At 36.1% G+C, this 19,127-nt stretch overlaps 1 protein-coding gene and 1 long non-coding RNA gene across 2 annotated transcripts in view; one reads left to right on the top strand and one right to left on the bottom strand.

The window, feature by feature from the left end:
- Positions 1-5,019: 5,019 nt before the first annotated feature.
- LOC108251947 (autophagy-related protein 3-like) overlaps positions 5,020-19,127 on the bottom strand; it is a 31,380-nt gene continuing 17,272 nt past the window's right edge. The window contains exon 2 of the mRNA XM_026820934.1: positions 5,020-5,193. Coding sequence (XP_026676735.1) covers positions 5,056-5,193 — 138 coding nt within the window. The 3' untranslated portion in view covers positions 5,020-5,055. The remainder of the gene's footprint in view (positions 5,194-19,127) is intronic.
- The window catches only part of LOC113465953, a 747-nt gene continuing 206 nt past the window's right edge, over positions 18,587-19,127 (top strand). Inside the window, exon 1 of the long non-coding RNA XR_003390516.1 lies at positions 18,587-18,702. This is a non-coding gene — a long non-coding RNA (uncharacterized LOC113465953). The remainder of the gene's footprint in view (positions 18,703-19,127) is intronic.

Here is a 19,127-nt window from a genome sequence, read left to right on the forward strand (position 1 = left end):
AAATACTATTTGGTATCACTTTACTTGAAGTCCGGCCAAAAAGCTCCTCGTCTACCAAAACCAGACCCTGATGGTGCCAAGCCACTAACCGCCCCTCAATTTATCCATAGTTCACTCTGTCCGAACAAGGATTAAGTGGTACTTTTCAACACTTGGTATTCGTGTGATATTTCGCTACATTGTCAAAACTGGAAAGTGTAGGTATTGACAGATAGGAATCCATCAATCATATATACCTCATGAAATCAATCATACCAACATCATGAAACTGAAAATATTAATGTTTTATGAATTTTAAATTATTTGTGCTGAATAAGTGAATAGCATTGGGAATATTTTATTATTGCTTTTTGGGTTACTGAATTTTACTTCCACTACTCCTATTTTTGCACCAGAGTACTTATTCACTTAAAGGCCTGAAAATTGCGAACTCAGGATTAAGTGGTACTTTTCAACACTTTGTATTCGTGTGATATTTCGCTACATTGTCAAAACTGGAAAGTGTAGGTATTGACAGATAGGAATCGATCAATCATACCTCATGAAATCAATCATACAAACATCATGAAACTGAAAATATGAATGTTTTATGAATTTTAAATTATTTGTGCTGAATAAGTGAATAGCATTGGGAATATTTTAATATTGCTATTTGGGTTACTGAATTTTACTTCCACTACTCTTATTTTTGCACCAGAGGTACTTATTCACTTAAAGGCCTGAAAATTGCGAACTCTTTTTGAGCTTTTTCGGAGTTTTGGCGTTAAATAGCGGCCGAACACTACATTTCTCGAGGTCCGGCCTGCGGACACTTTTCATCACTATTAATTTATTATGGAAGCTGTCTGCAAAATTTGAGCGACCTGAGGCTAAAGGTAAAGTCGTGAGAAGCGCTAGTTCCTTTTGAGATTTTTCCCTGTGTAGCCCTAAACAGCGGAACTTTGGTCCGGAATAACGGCCAACCGTACCTTCTGGAAACAGGGCCCAAGGATATGTTTGATCTACATAATTTATCGAATCTCTAACAAGATGAGTAAAAAATTCGCATTTATATTTAAAAAAAAGCACGAGACAATGTTTGCTCATCATTTAAGATGGAAGGAAAAGATTTTAGAAAGCGCTATACACACATCAATACATCTCTCAGCAGCTACTTAAATGAATGTATAAAGTGGTGAGTGATATACTTCGGCTATAGAGCGCTAAGCCATTAATCGAGTATGAAGACAGGCAATTAGCAATTCAGCAAGTGTCATTAAGATAGCTCGACTTGTTAACCTACACACCAAATGTCAAATACTCTTCTGTGAACTTCTCCGATGATATGTTAACTTCATTGAATTTCAGATTCCAATTTTTTATTATTTTTTATTACAATGATATTTTCTCACTCGGTGAAATCAGTAAAGTCCTTACAATTTGAGTAGGGCTGGTACCGTGGTACCTACACACATTATTGTTTTTGTATTTTCCTTTTTTGTCGTCGCCTGAACCGACAAAAAAAAAAAAATCAAAGATGTCTGATGTCTACCTAATGATAAATTGTGGGAAATTGATGCTCCTAAACTGAAGAAAACATATCACTATTTATACAGGAGATGATGAAGATTCTATTATGTATGTACATCTTTTCATGTTACGCTCAGGCTAACTTTGTATAAGATGATGGTACACACCTAGGTACTAAAGACAATATTTACAGAAAACTTTTTGCAAGAGGTAGGTAGGTATTACGTATTCTGGGAAATGCTTAATCCCTAGTCGAGACAGTAATAAGAACTTTTTTCAACATTATTATAACTACCTATAATACCTAGAACGACCTAGGTAGAAGAGACACCTTATTACTTCAACTTTGACTATTACATGGGGTAATTCCAAAAAAAAAAACTTCAATTTACAGAGCAACTTAAAACTAATCAAAAAAGTTCAACAAAGGAAATTGAACTCAATCAATAAGTAATCAATTTGGCGAAAACAATCCTGTGTTTAATGAAATAGATGTCTCCTCTCTGCTCAGAATCATCGGTATCCTTGAGAGGGTGACTGTCAGAGAGAATGTAACTTATGACTCAACAATAAAAATGCAGTTCTTTATAAAACATTAACATCTAAAAACATTGTGGGAAATTGATGCTCCTAAACTGAAGAAAACATATCACTATTTATACAGGAGGTGATGGAGATTCCATTATGTACATCTTTTCATGTTACGCTCAGGCTAAATTTGTATAAGATAATGGGATACACCTAGGTACTAAAGACAATATTTACAGAAAACTTTTTGCAAGAGGTAGGTATTACGTATTCTGGGAAATGCTTAATCCCTAGTCGAGACAGTAATAAGGACTTTTTTCAACATTATTATAACTACCTATAATACCTAGAACGACCTAGGTAGAAGAGACACCTTATTTATTTTTACTTTCAAGAGTTTTAGTCGAGACAGTAATAAGAACTTTTTTCAACATTATTATAACTACCTATAATACCTAGAACGACCTAGGTAGAAGAGACACCTTATTTATTTTTACTTTCAAGAGTTTTCATAGTAAGAGATTATGGTGTCCTCATAAAAGATTTACAAGAGTATATTACGTTACATGTTACTTAATAGCTCGCTTCAAAAGGTGTAAATGATTAGTGTGATGAAAACCAAGTTTACTACCTTCCTTATAATGAAATGGACTTCCACCAGTAAAGCTTGAAATAAACCACAAGCACGCCATTTCGCGGAGACCACAAATGGAAAGGTGTAAATGATTAGTGTGATGAAAACCAAATTTACTACCTTCCTTATAATGAAATGGACTTCCACCAGTAAAGCTTGAAATAAACCACAAGCACGCCATTTCGCGGAGACCACAAATGCTCTCTGTTCAGAATTATCGGTATCCTTGAGAGGGAGACTGTCAGAGATAACGTAACTTTGTAACTTATGACTCAACAATAAAAATGCAGTTCTTTATAAAACATTAACATTGTGCTTGTTAAAAATAACTCATGAAATAATCAGAAAACAGTTTCGATTTGCAAACGTAGACTCCCGAGGAGGTCTGGGAATACCCTTAGATATAGGTTTAGGTCACCAAGTTTAGTTACTGATAGTGTGTCATAGGTATGTTACGGAGAAAGAGTGAAAAGGAGCACATCACACTTCAAGATACGATATCAACATTCAACATCGTCAAACGGAGCATTCCTTCTGTGGGTGAAACTTTCTGGCTCTTGATAAACCCAACTCCCAAGTGAACTTGTAGTCATACTGGACCATGATGTCATTAAAGTTGCACATGAGTGACGAATGTATGATAGGTTATTGACAGCAAACATGACTTGAGTGTCATGATTGTAGATGGTCTCATGCATAATTACAGTTATTTTGTCAGCAGGATTGTCACAATCAAGCCGCTTTTGTGCCTTCAAGATGATATGATTGCATCCATAGATCATCTCGATATTCTTGATGACTATATTATCTATGTATTCCGAACAGGCCATAAATAGCACATACACAATGTAGGTCCAGTATCGTTCATACTGCTTATCTGAGAGAATTCTACCTTAGGAAGATACAGAATGACTCTGATGATAAATAAAAGGTAATTTCCTAATTATTCATATGTATTCATATCCACTGACAAAAACAATATTGTTTGTGATCTACCAATGTCACAAGGGCAAATAAAAAATTGGGAATTCACAGACCATTTGAAGAGGAAAGGAAACCTTGTTTAGCCAAAGTGTAAAATCATCTTGGTGGATCTTCTTGAACTCATCGAATATTCTCACTTCTCCTGCTCCTTGTAAAACTGATCTGAATAAACTGATACCTTCGTCGTAACATTTGGCACCTGATGTCACTCAGAATGCCTCCGCTTGATATCTGGCGAGCAGTATTAATAACATCAGCTCTGAATAATACCCTAGCAATAGAAGTCATTTAAATACCTGATAGGTAATTTTGCATTCCAGTCTACCCATTATTGGCATTCTTTTTCAGACTAAGAATGGGGACGGGATATTATTCCTCAACCATAAAGTGTATTATTACAGGTTTACAAAGTTGCTGCTAGCGACATTGTTTATTTATTCAAGTCAGATTAAAGCCTAGACTGGGGAACACTCCCAGATTCCCTTACGATACCCAGAACTTGAGGCTTCGAGCTGTCACTGTTATTTTTAGACATTTCAATCTTACGTCATGACACCTTGACATTCAAAATACACAAAGTGGACACCAAGTTTCAAGTTCATTTATCATCATAACTTTCATATTCTGAATAAAAAATATTCAATGAAACTGATAAATAGCTAGACTTTAATTAGTTCATTTGATTTAAAACTAATATAAATACATAGTAGTGTGCTCTTAGAAAGATACAAAGGGAGCCTTTCCACTATCAATTTCGGAATGTACTCTTTAATATACGATCATTGTCCGTATAATGGACGCTTGTTATTTCTTGTGAGTAACCAATTAGGGCTCAACAACTCAACATTCTACCTATTAGGTATTTAGCACCTATGCTACGACCGAATAGGTAGTTATTTCTTGTGAGTAACCAATTAGGGCTCAACAACTCAACATTCTACCTGTTAGGTATTTAGCACCTACGCTACGACCGAATAGGTAAACTTACCGGTAAATGGTCAATATACCCAGTTAGTCATACAATCTCAATTCAGAAAACGTGATATTGATGCTCACCTAGGCTGGGAGGGCTACGTACAGTTTTGAATCCTGCATACTCCGCTCTGAATGGCACAGACCTACTCCTCACCATGTTCAGTTTGGATGTTTCAGCAGAATCATTCACATCCTGAAATAAAAAACAAACAGGAAAACAATTAAGATGTGTGGTTTTGGCAACTTTTTCTTTGCTTTGAAGCAAAAGATTCTCTGTATCGCGCACCACCAAGGAATATTTTTGTAACCCTGAATGAGTCAAAGAGTAGCTGAAAATTGAGAAGCACCAGTAGGTAGAGTAAGCTCCGAATAGGTAAACTTACCGGTAAATGGTCAATATACCCAGTTAGTCATACAATCTCAATTCAGAAAACGTGATATTGATGCTCACCTAGGCTGGGAGGGCTACGTACAGTTTTGAATCCTGCATACTCCGCTCTGAATGGCACAGACCTACTCCTCACCATGTTCAGTTTGGATGTTTCAGCAGAATCATTCACATCCTGAAATAAAAAACAAACAGGAAAACAATTAAGATGTGTGGTTTTGGCAACTTTTTCTTTGCTTTGAAGCAAAAGATTCTCTGAATCGCGCACCACCAAGGAATATTTTTGTAACCCTGAATGAGTCAAAGAGTAGCTGAAAATTGAGAAGCACCAGTAGGTAGAGTAAGCTATGAGTAGAACTACACTAGTGAAATACAGTGTTAATAAATATAGTGTGAATGTTGCAATGATTACAAGTTGCAAAGGGGTCATTCATGTTTATATGCGGGAACAACAATACATACTTTGTTCATGACGCAATTACCAATTGTTATGGGAGGCTTTTATAGAGATTTTGGTGTCAGATTTCAACAGATAACTCCCCCTCTATGTTGCAATGATTACAAATTGCAAAGGGGTCATTCATGTTTATATGCGGGAACAACAATACTTTGTTCATGACGCAATTACCAATTGTTATGGGAGGCTTTTATAGAGATTTTGGTGTCAGATTTCAACAGATAACTCCCCCTCTTTGTCCACTCAATAACCTTAGCACATGAATTTTCTATACCATTAGATTCCAATATTTTGTTCCACATTTTATTTTATGATGTGTTTGCCATCTGCTTCTTGCACTATGCTTTCTATGTATGGTTAAATTTACTCTTGGGTTCTTATGTAATGATTTTAACAACTTACTTACCGGTTACATGACTGATCATAAGTCATAACTCATAACAGTATTTTAAGTCCTTCCCTTAACTGTACGAATAGCGTACTGTGTAGGTACGCTTTCTAACATGAAAGAATCAAAGAAACCTATTAAATACAGCGGAATCTACATAAGTCCCTTGAACATAAGGGAACCTAAATTAATGACTTTAAGCCTCATTTGGTGGCGAATATGATACAATTGGTACATAGAGCTATTTAGGATTTTTTGTGTGCGGGAGAGGACTCAAGAGATCGATTTGTATTTAGATTATCTGAATCCACGCTTTATCACGTTTCGTCAATAGTCCTGACGTTGTTGTTTCGATAAGCCAACTTAAAATTCAGATGTCTCGTGAATTTATTGCACATTTTAGCGTTGGCACTTTGGCTTTTCAACCCGAACACATTTTGAAAATACTCCAGATTTGGGTGTGAGGGTATATGAGCATGAACACTCTAAAACATTTCACACATATCATCCTCATGCTTGAATAAAATTATTATTCGCTGCATTAAAACTATATTTTTGAATTTTTTAAACCGAAATTTCCGGAATGACATAAATTTACGCGTTTGAAAATGAAATAAAAGAAAAATGCATCTTTTATTCATCAAACAGACTTCACATCAAATTTGACCTAATTAGAGTCAATTTCCTGCTACATTATGATAATAAAATTCTGAGCAATGGCCTGTGCTAAAGAAAAATGCATCTTTTATTCATCAAATAGACTTCACATCAAATTTGACCTAATTAGAGTCAATTTCCTGCTACATTATGATAATAAAATTCTGAGCAATGGCCTGTGCCTGTACGTGATAAGCCAACTTAAAATTCAGATGTCTCGTGAATTTATTGCACATTTTAGCGTTGGAACTTTGGCTAGTCATTTCATTGAGTGCTATTTCCGACATAGTTATCAATTCCCGTAGAAAAAAGCACCAGCAAAAAACAGAAACTATGGTTTTTGTATGTAATTATGTATGCATAGTAGTTTTCATGGCTAAAAAGCTCTATGGGTAATAATATTCTTATGAATCTACAGGTTCTCTTTGCCTGTTAGCAGAATAGTCAAGCAAGGATAGGTAATGCAAAAAGGGTGAGAGGAAAAGAGGTTTTTACAAAAATTTACCAACAAAGATTCGTTTGCAATAAACATTAATTTCGATCCATAGAACAGAATAAACTTAAATATTCATAATACGGCTTGTTACACATTTTGAGAGTTCAAAGACTACTTCTATCTAATATTGCACGTACACATTTCTCTATGCGAGGTTCTTCACCTAAGGTAAAGATATGTGCGGTATAAGAATTGCCAATATTATGTGGAAGTATTATTTTAATACATTACAAGTCAGACAGCATGTCTTGTGTTGTGCCTCACCTCAAAATGTACCGTGAGAACTTATAACCACCTACGTGCTTGCTTCCACATAAATACAATAATCTAAATGTAGATACTTTACCAAAACACCTATTTCACGAGACAAGGCAAACTTACATTATGAAATGACAAGAAAATCATGCCTTTTGCAAATGGTTTTTCTCATTTCTGTATTCCTGTCCAGACAGAGTCTGACAAGTCCTGTCGCCTCATGTCCATACAATTTGATTAAGCAGAGGACAGAAATCTTCCAGCTGATTGAAATGACGTTTGACATTGATTGTCTCATCGTGATTAAATTTATGACCCTTTTGGCCTCCATACGTTGAATAGTTTTATGGGCTATGTCAAAAGGTTCTCGCATAAACCTGTCGCCTCATGTCCATACAATTTGATTGAGCAGAGGACAGAAATCTTCCAGCTGATTGAAATGACGTTTGACATCGATTGTCTCATCGTGATTAAATTTATGACCCTTTTGGCCTCCATACGTTGAATAGTTTTATGGGCTATGTCAAAAGGTTCTCGCATAATTCATAATAGTGTTATCTAATGCAAAATTCAACGTTTACCAAACTGAGGACGGTTTGCATTTTTTTCACCTAAAGAACTGTGGGATATTTCATTTATAGACACTTGACACTAGATACTTGAGTTTCAAATATGTAGGTACGGGGCACAGTACATATACCTCCTATTCTTCTACTTATAAATTTTTTGAAATCCCTTGAATCTATCAAGTCAGTATCAATGAATAGCCATAATCGGTCGAAATATGGGTCCAAGTTGGAAGAAATTATGGTTTTTGTATGTAATTATGTATGCATAGTAATTTTCATGGCTAAAGCTCTATGGGTAATAGTATTCTTATGAATCTACAGGTTATCTTTGCCTGTTAGCAGAATAGTCAAGCAAGGGTAATGCAAAAAGGGTGAGAGGAAAAGAGGTTTTTACAAAAATTTACCAACAAAGATTCGTTTGCAATAAACATTAATTTCGATCCATTGCCATTTTGATTTAACATTAACCCTGAAGCTGTCCAGGGCACAGGGCGATAAAATTTATGTTCTTCGACAATTTATTACTTCTCGTGTTAAAGTAACACAGGTAATTATTTAATTAATATGTTCAGACAGTCCGAACGAATCTGACTTGAATACTGATCAAGCGATCTAATCCAATCAAGCTGGGGTATTTGAAGAGAGCCATTTTATTACTAAGTATTCACAGAACTCTTCCTGGTAGGTATATTTGACCGAACGAAGTGATGTCTAAATTTCAACTCGACTATAGTGCATTTCAATTATTTTACCTTGTATAACAGATTTTTATTATTCGAAAATTTGATGAAACCGTATCTGATGGTAGGTATATTTTACTGATTCTTTGAACATATTTATTAGGTACCTAACTTATCTAATTGATCAAAGGGAACGCACGATTATGCGTGCTAGTAATTTTGAGCATGTTATGTTAGTTAAAGTTTTTTTCTTCTCATTTTAGATTTTTATTATTATTATTAATTGATGTTTAATCGATAGAGATATTTGGGAACAAAAGTTTGAACTGTTACATAACTTGTGCGTGTGGAATGCCTTCAGTAGCGGATGGTATGGTATGGAGATTCTGCCAAAATCCGACGTATGTATTTAACTAAGTCCTTCTTGTATTTTCATACACAAAAAGCTCATTCAGAGACTTAGGTGTATGACAAACAACCCTTAAGGATGGGTTAGCTCACACATAGTCAACGGTCGTCGATTGACGGCCCATCCACTATGTTTGGACACAAGGAGACACCTTAACACATCCACTGAATTTACTGTAGTAATAATAATATGTACTTCTGAGATCATTAAATGAGTAGTAGCTATCAGTATGACTGATTATCTCATTTTGGTTATTTCAAAATCTCGAAAAATTTCAAGTTTGGTAACAATTTTTAATAACTTTGTTTAACTAAGTTTCGTAGGTGCCTACAACTTGGTAGGTTGGTTAAGATTGTGAAGGTTTACCTAACACATTAGGTACTATTTTTACATAATTGGGTTATAGGCTGGTTCAATTCATACGGACCTACGTGCAAGATCATTTAATTTTTTTCATCGATTTTTTTCATTCCTTTCATGTTCTCCTGCTTTGATAGAAAGATTTTTTTCATCCACTGTTATCAAGTTATCATAATACATACATCAATTAGGTGTGTTTATGATGTTGTGGTGTGTTTGTTAAGGCTGGTAAAGTATCAGATGATTTTGTTTGATCACTACGTGCAGTGTATGCGTTACCACAATCATTACGGCCATAACACGTGTATACCTCCACCAAACCTAACATGAGGACTTGTGTATCCTTCCCAGTCGCTTCTGCATGAATGGGCTGAAATATTGGAAGTGAATAATTTATACCGTGTACATAATTTACACCTCTTCCTAAAATATTCGGAACATTATTTCTATATTATACTGGGTCATCTAGGTATCTTGTTCTATTGGAGATGAATTCAATCCTTTTGTAGTAATTACGAGTATAAACTAAGCTTCCAGATCCATAGAATCTCTGGGTTACTTACGTTTCCAGGGGACACCCGATTTATAAATCTACATAGAACTTTGAACCTACTTCTGTGCCCCAACCAACGCACGATGTCTGGATTAAAAGTTACTTACTAGTAATTACATACAATAGTGATCACAAATCAGGGATTTTTTTTTTATTTTAGATGGACCTAATACAATGAAATAAAGACCTACCTAGGTACTAGACTTTTAGAGTAAAGCGGCACCCTATAATCTAATACTCCCGAATTTATAACATAGGTACCTAACCACATTATTCGATTGTTTACAAACATAAATTATTATTGGGAGCAATGCATATCAATTTTATACGTATGTGTATAAATTTACTTGAGCCGGAATTATAATTCAGGATTTACGGAAATGCGGGGGAGATATTTAAACCAACATAGTACGTACCTACAGCTATGTAGGGATTGGGGCGAATGGGATTTTGCCGGTTTTGAAATATTATTCCGTGTAGGTCTAGAGTTGAGGATAAAAAGGGTAGCCATGTCAAACACAGGTTTTGGGTTTTAGTCAAAATAAAATAGAGACATGGATAAAAGTACCTATTTATCTAAAGAGATAGCTTGCACACATTCATTGATTGTACTAAGGAATCTTATTTGGGAAATCTGCAATCTAATGAGAGGCAGGGGAGGGGGTGCGATCTAGAGATCTCCAAAGCCTAGATGTACTTCTAAATCCGAGCTTTTTGGCAAGTCTTGCCCTAAAATCATATTACTCAGGTACTTATACCGGCTAGGTATTGTTTTCTGAAAACAAAACAAGGTCCCAGTCCAGTGTTGTTTGGGCCACTTTGCTGAAACACTCTGGAAACAAAAGAAAACGAAATGGAACAATGGAAATTATTTAGTTTTCTAGCTGAGCGTTTCAGCCTCGTTTTCAAAGTTGACATAGGGTTCACATAAATATATGGAAACAAAAGAAAACGAAATGGAACAATGGAAATTATTTAGTTTTCTAGCTGAGCGTTTCAGCCTCGTTTTCAAAGTTGACATAGGAAAATGTCGGTCTTTTTGTTTACTTTGAATCATATCGCACATTGTCCACATTTGTTTGTTTTATAAACAAAACTCTCTGGTGATGTTGGACATTATCATGATAAAATGTTCCGTGATGAATGACAATCACCAAGGTATGATTACTAACATTTAGGTATACTCGTAAGTCGTAACTAATTCATCAATTTTCTATTATATGTATTGTTAGCATAATTGGACTGCACCCGTCATGGCACAGGGGGGGCTCGGACATTTATGTGGCCCTAAATGTAGAACTATACATAGGTGCTAAAAATATCTGCCTATATTAACTATAATAATTTTCGATTAGGTAATTTGAATTTTCAACACAATTTTACTTTACCTCTTCCTCATTTAGTGAATGAGCATTTTCAATCTCACTTTTCCCTTTTTACAACATTTCAGGTTCATTATAGGATTCAGGTATTAGAAGCAATAATCCGGCCTTTTCGCAATTTGCTTGTCAATGAATATGTATTATCTCTACATAATCATGTGTGTAGCTGTAGACCAGTAGGTACCTATACCTAAGAGGTTTACTATTCAGGGCAGACTGCAAAAAAAGTCGACATTCTAGTCTGAGTTCTAACGTGCCCTGATTACGTACGGTTCTTGAAAAAATATTAAAATAATTAGTAATCAAGTTGCTTTCTTAATTGGCATCGATTACCTACCTACCTACATTCACTATCTAAATATTCTAAATTGATAAAGCGAAGGACCGTTAGGCTTTTATCAGGACTTTTATATGATCACTGATTATGATTGGAAGTGCATTACATGTAGCATGTAGCTTGGTCACTTTCATAGTCCCCCAGTCCAAAAAGATAAGGGCTGGGGTTGCGGTCGTTTAAATACCGCGAACTAATTGCAAAAACCCGCGAACATACCGCGGATACCGCGAACGAACCGCGGATACCGCGAACGAACCGCGGATACCGCGAACATACCGCGGATACCGCGAACATACCGCGGATACCGCGAACATACCGCGGATACCGCGAACATACCGCGGATACCGCGAACATACCGCGGATACCGCGAACATACCGCGGATACCGCGAACATAACGCGGATACCGCGAACATAACGCGGATACCGCGAACATAACGCGGATACCGCGAACATAACGCGGATACCGCGAAAATACCGCAAACATACCGCGGACACAGCGTACAAACCGCAAATGGGTACAGCAAAGAAATCGCGGACACCGCAAACAAACCGTGGATACTGGGAATAAATAGCAGATATCGCGAACAAACCACGTATACCACAACAATCGCGGACACCGCTAACAAATGGTGTATACCTAGAATGAACTTTAAATAACCTAAAAGCAATGTAACTTATATATATATAGCTAACTAACCAATTAACCAAAGAAGAATCTCCAAACCCAAGGTCAAAATGTAGGAGAAACGGCTCCCCTCAACCCCTCAACAATGTAAGCAAATAACGTACGTTAACAATTAGTCAATAAATCTTTCACTCAAACATATTTAACATTTAACAGGAGGTAGTGGGTGGCTAACTAACCAATTAACCAAAGAAGAATCTCCAAACCCAAGGTCAAAATGTAGGAGAAACGGCTCCCCTCAACCCCTACTTTTGTTTTTGGTAGTAGGGGATCAAGGGGAGGTTTCTTCATACCTAGATTTTTGTCAGAGCTCATTCTCTCTTCTGATTTCAGATTGGAAGGTTCTCTGTTCCTGATCCCTCTCTCTCCTCTCTGTTGAAATATCTTTGAATATTTCAACTTTCAACATGGTTCACATTAGAATTAGAGCATTTCAGATTACCATGAAGTCTATCCTCCTAATACTAAGTAATAAAAGTTCAAAATATCAATTTAGTAATTAAAATTCCCAGGACTGTTGTAGGCACAGGCAACCAAGCGGTTATAAATATCAATAAAATTTACCAATAAAAATGTCCAGGACTGAAGAGCAAGTGTACTTTCATTCACTCAACGCGATTAAATTGATTTTATATGAGGGCACCTGAGTTCAATGCATCACATGATCATAATTATACACCGTGTTTAGGTGCACGATCTTCCAGCATATCCCACCTTCATTGATGTCAAAGTAAAACCACATGACAGACAAATTTAGTTCTCTTTGACTTCTAACGTCAACGCTATTCATCTACTTATTTATATCAATCTACCTTTAAAGACAAAATACATTAAATTATAATCAACACACATTTATAAACTATTATTGTGAGATTGGTAAGAGCATTGACTTTCAAACAGAAAGAATTTGATTTTGGCAGAGATGAAAATATTAGGCAAAACCGTCAAGGATCATGGGGAAACCATGGTAAAACTTAGGGACAATCCGGCAAAACAATTCCGTCTGAAACTCTGAATTTAGTATAACTAGTGTAATTATACAAGTTACCACACATGACACTTTATAAAAAAAATACAGTATGGAAAATGAGCTTAGTGCATATAAATTGTATTTTCAGCAATTATTTATCCTCACATATCGTTGCAAAAGGATAACTACTTAATTAGTAGTTTTAAAATATAGGTCTTGTACACTCGTATACTCGTGATTATCTATTTTAGATTTTATTATCGCGGCTTTTTATCTCCGTAATGGTTTGTACAATATTATTTTAGCATTCAAAGTTCAAAATTCTTCAACCTCAGGGTTAACGAAGACGATTACAACTTGTTACCTCTTCTTGTATCTCGACTATTCGAACCATCGACTTATCGACCATAGTCCGAATCTAAATTAATAGATAATTATATAGTATCTCCCCTAGCCATTCTTCTTGCTAGGTATTTGTTTAAGTTTTCAATAATGCAGAGACTCTTGGAGGTAAACTGTGCTCTCCCGAATGCAAACACGGCTTGAAATAGGAAGATATTGTTCATTATTTATCTCTGTTATAGATACTAGATACTTAATGTCTACAGTTTTTAATTAATTACAAACCACTTTACTAATTGCTAAATATGTAATAAAATAATAATAATAATAATAATAATAATAAAAATAACCACTTTAAGCACCCTCCAAGTACACCAACTACGAGTATAATCGTACAACATAATCTCAATCATTAACACTAAAAGTGACAATTATTTACACTAAAAGTGCTAGAACATCTGTAATTCTGTACGAAATGGGACAACTAATAAATGTGGTGAGAGTTTTGTGCAGTTCCCTTCACTACCTGTGCATAAGAACGCGAAGATAATTGTCCAGTTTATCTTGAGCTATTGACTCCTCGGACATCTTTCCGATTGAAAACTGAAGGATGCTAAGAAACTGTCTTTGAAGTAAATTTGAAAAATGACGGCACTGATTGGATAATAAGCTGTGTGTTACGCTTGGGGGCTTTCGAAACTTCCTCGAAATTTACTGCCCATAAAAAATAGTCATATGATTGATCCAATAAATATATTATGACAAATAGAGAGGCAGAACTTTCAGCAAAAACTTTTCAATAAGGCAGTAAACTCAAGTATGGTTACAGACAAGAACTCGCACTAAATTACTAAACTAGGTAGGTAGTTCAAAACTTCCAAAAAATACTCAGGGATGCCTCTAGTCCTCTATCAATGAATTCTACTCTTAAATCAACACACTCGTAAATGTCTCAGATGTCAATAATGTACCATGTAGTAAATCAGACATCTCCACTAATTCGCTCATAGTAGGTATCTAGTATCTACTTTCTTTTCAATAACAACGCTTGAACGCTTCAAGGCAAATCAAATTGAATTTGAGATTTGAGCTGAATTTCAGTTTTTCTCAAGTAAAGGGACTGAATTCAAGATCTCCAGTGGATGCATTTGTAATTTTGTGTTCACCATATCTACCAGGTTGTTTAAATGCATAAGCCATTGTTATCTCTTCAACAAACCTTGCGTAGCATCACAGTACATATTCACATTTAACTATTGTTTGATATCCATTCAGATGTTGGCAGAGTGACTAATACCAACTCAATTATTTACATATCCAACTTATATCTTGTTTATTTAATTCACAAATCATATCACCACCGTAGTTCCATCTGAATACATTCGTCTCGTAAGTCATTGTTATCTCTTCAACAAACCTTGCGTAGCATCACAGTACATATTCACATTTAACTACTCGTATTGTTTGATATCCATTTACATGTTGGCAGAGTCACTAATACTAACTCAATTATTTACATATCCAACTTATATCTTGTTTATTTAATTCACAAATCATATCACCACCGTAGTTCCATCTGAATACATTCGTTAGGCCCGATTCCAGACTGACCTCTTTCAGCCTCCTCCACAAAGTTGACTTTCAATAGAAAATTGAATCAAGACCTTTCATTTGAATCACATTACACCATGTCAGACGATAGAAATGAGAGGAAAGCATATACGGAAAGCAGTTCCCATTGTTCAAAACAAAATAGACGTAATTTCCCTTTTCTTTCTGCTCCTCAATTGCCATCCTGTTGGAAAAGTTGTAAAAGTAAGCAATAAATATATAATTAATCAAAAAGACAATGTCCCTTCAAACGACACACGAAATTTGTTTCATTTGTCACGAGGAAGGGGGGACCTTTAATTATATCCTAGACGCCCCCACATCCCTCGAAAAGGGGTTCGAATAAAAATGTGGGTGAACCACACGTGATCTAGAAGAGGTGTCTTATACAGGGTGTAACAGAGATATGTTGAACAACTCTTTAGTAATAGTTCACAGTTCACACACGTGCTTGTGGTTCGAGCTTTTTAATCCGCATTATTTCCAAACAAAACTATTACAAAGCAATATTGCCTAAAAATTACTCGAGAATTTTTGTACTTACCTAAAAATGCAAACTTGTTTGACATTCCTTGCTAAGATTTATTATCCGTAAAAGATTTTGTTATTATTGTCTGGGCCTACCCGCACATCCCAACTAAAAACTAGTAGGTAATGTCTTGCCGGTGTTAACCAAATTTGTAAATTAGCACAGCCATGTATGGGTCTTAAAGCTCGATGTCCAAAACTAGCTGTTTTAGAAGTTCAGAGGTCAAAATCCAGATTTATGGAGGCACAAAATATAGAGGCATCTACATTACCTAATATCCAATTGGAACTAAGTTGCTAAGTTGCCAAATTTAACAGTATTTAATGTCGGCTATGAAGCTGACAAAAACCGGTTGGGTGGAAGAGCTCACTAAGTGAGAATCTTGCCATTAAAGCCTTTGAAAAAAGTATTGTCTACACATTTACCAAAGCTATGAATGTGATTTGAGCGAAATGTGCCACCCTGTATAAATAGAGCACTGTGCTATAACATGTCCCATGGTACGTGATATTTATTCCACAGCAGACATTTTCATTCCATGTTCACCGTGATTTAACCGCGACGTAAAAATTCAATAAAACTCATCATTAATCTTCATTTTAATCTTCCAGCATTAGTTATTTACAAGTCAAAATCTCTGTAGGGATTAAAAACAAAAATCCCTCAAATGTACCGCACACCCACCACGGCGAGTTAAAGTTGAATGTGTTTACTCAGCTTTTCACAATACAAGCAGTCCTGTATAGGTTTCGAAGAGGTTCCATACTCCGTCATTGCGTGCTTGGATAAATACATACCTACCTCTTCTTCGCCTTTTCCCGTGTACAGACGGGGTCGGCGTTTTTCGTCAGCCTCTCAATCAGCCCTAATTAGGGTGATTGCTTTGGGCTTAGGTACCTAGTTACCTACCTACTTTGTTAAATAAATACATACCTGGATAAATACGAGATGGAACGGAAAAGACCCTTTACATAAGCTGTGAAAGTATGGAGAATAAAACCCATATGTAGGTGGGTATCTAGGTATCTCCCTAATCTATTTTAAGAAACACTTCATCATATTACAAGAATTTCCCTGCGGTTTTCACAGGTAGAGTGGATGCAAAGATTTTCCCCTAGGTATTAATCATCAGGGGAAATCAATTCCATGTTTTTCTGATGATTTTAAATTAAATCAAAATTTCCGTACCTCAAAATAGGAAATCCAGTGATTTTTATTTTTCGCCAGTCAGGGAAGTAAGGTAGATTAAAAGCATCAAACCAAAACCTAAAGAAAAAAGAAATTGTGTTAAGCATAAATGCTTGTCACAAATGTCGTTCCCCGTTTAATACACTACGCTAAATTTTATAACTTGACTTGGACTCGAACCACCAACCTCCAGATCAAATCAAATCCAAGTTTATTGTATTGTTATACACATTTTATAAAATTTCTAAAAAGCTTTTCAAACTAAACTGTCAATATGTCCAACCGGATTTCTAACCATAAGTGAAATCTGCCTTCTGGCGTGATGTTAAAAAGGTATCATAGCGTATAATGCATTAAATTCATCTCTGCCTTCTGTCATGATGTTAAAAAGGCATTTACAAACATTAAATTCGTTTATGCCCCAGCTTTTGCAGAGTGTGAAAATGAACTTTCGCTTCCTAAAGAAAAGGGCTTTAAACCCATTAAAAGCAAAAAGGTCAAACGAAATATCAATTTGAAGAGGAGAGCTCTGTCATGTGTAAAAAGTACGTAGGTATAACAGGGTGTAGCAGCAAGTGTGCGTTATCCCATTGTCATCCCCAGTTGTTAATGATAGTGGGAGGTGATTAGTGTACAACTGTAATTTCGCTGGGTCATCTTTTATTAACAGGGCTTGAACTTTTTCATGTTAGAAGTAATGGAGCCAATTCATACTGTAACAAATGTTTTTAATTTTTAATAGGTAATAATAAATGGGAAGTATTGTGTCCCTTCTCGCCCATCTGATGAGAGGCATACTACAGGATGGGCATGCTACGACACCATCCAGCACCCAAATGGGAAGTAAGCAGTGCAATAGTCCTAAACAAAAATGAACGCAGGAAGGGATCAAGAAGAAACAGCATTCACAGAATAATAAATGGGAAGTATTGTGTCCCTTCTCGCCCATCTGATGAGAGGCATACTACAGGATGGGCATGCTACGACACAGACCACACGAGTCTAATGCTTTACAACTTCCTTGGCGCTTTTTCTTTCAGATTACTGGGTGGAACAGCTCAAGTTGAACTCAGACTGGGTTAAGAATGAAGCCAACTTCTTCTCCGATGAGGACAAACGGATTAAACCTCGCTATGGGGACGAGGATACGTTTGGTCTTCAAGGAACCTTCCGGAAAATAAACATCGATTAGGCATTAGGCTATAAGGGGTATTTTTTTGTCTGAATCTTATGAATCAATCAAATCCGGATTCATGAAAAAAAAAAAACTTTTTTTTCCGCCCGGGGTTCCCGCCCGTTAAACCTCGCTATGGGGACGAGGATACGTTTGGTCTTCAAGGAACCTTCCGGAAAATAAACATCGATTAGGCATTAAGCTAGGATATAAGGGGTATTTTTTTTGTCTGAATCCTATGAATCAATCAAATCTGGATTCATTTAAAAAAAAAACTTTTTTTTTCCGCCCGGGGTTCCCGCCCGGGGCGGATTTTATCCCGATGGGATAATGTTCGTTCTCGGAACGGCTGGCTTTCTCCTATCCTGTATTCCTTCTCTCTTCGATTCCCGCCCCCTTGGATTTAAAAAAAAGGTTTTTTTTTATTTAAGAGGTTTGACAGAGGGAACTGTAACTGCTATGGTCTCATCGTCCCGAAATCGAAGAGAGAAGGAAGACAAGATAGGAGAAAGCCAGCCGTTCCGAGAACGAACATTAACCCATCGGGATAAAATCCGCCCCGGGCGGAAATCGAATCCGCGGCCTAGCGCTTACAAGGCAGACGCACTACCAACTAAGCTAACTAGGCTGGCTAAAAAAAAGTTTTGAAAATCCGAATCCAGTGAGGCCAAGGGATCCACTCGGGGGACTGGATTTGTTTGGTTCACAATAGTAGAAGACAGGGATTCCAAAGAGAGAAGTAAAAAATATCTCTCTTTAAAAGACAAATTAAAAAGAATCCAAAGGATCCAGATTCTTGAATCCTTAAAATCCGGATTCAATAATATATATGTATAAAAAAAATGTTATATTTACTGTCACACGAAGAGCGCGTTTTGTAAAAAAAGGAGAAAAAGGTGATTCCAATAAACCTAAAATTAAATTTATTTATACTCTAGGCACTGGATACCTAACTGATGTAGATTCAAAACATAATACTCGTAGATAGTATTTTTTTTTTTAAAGAGGTTTGACAGAGGGAACTGTAACTGCTATGGTCTTATCGTCCCGAAATCGAAGAGAGAAG

The sequence above is a fragment of the Diaphorina citri genome, unplaced genomic scaffold (assembly GCF_000475195.1).
Source record: "Diaphorina citri unplaced genomic scaffold, Diaci psyllid genome assembly version 1.1 scaffold187, whole genome shotgun sequence".
NCBI classification, from domain to species: domain Eukaryota; kingdom Metazoa; phylum Arthropoda; class Insecta; order Hemiptera; family Psyllidae; genus Diaphorina; species Diaphorina citri.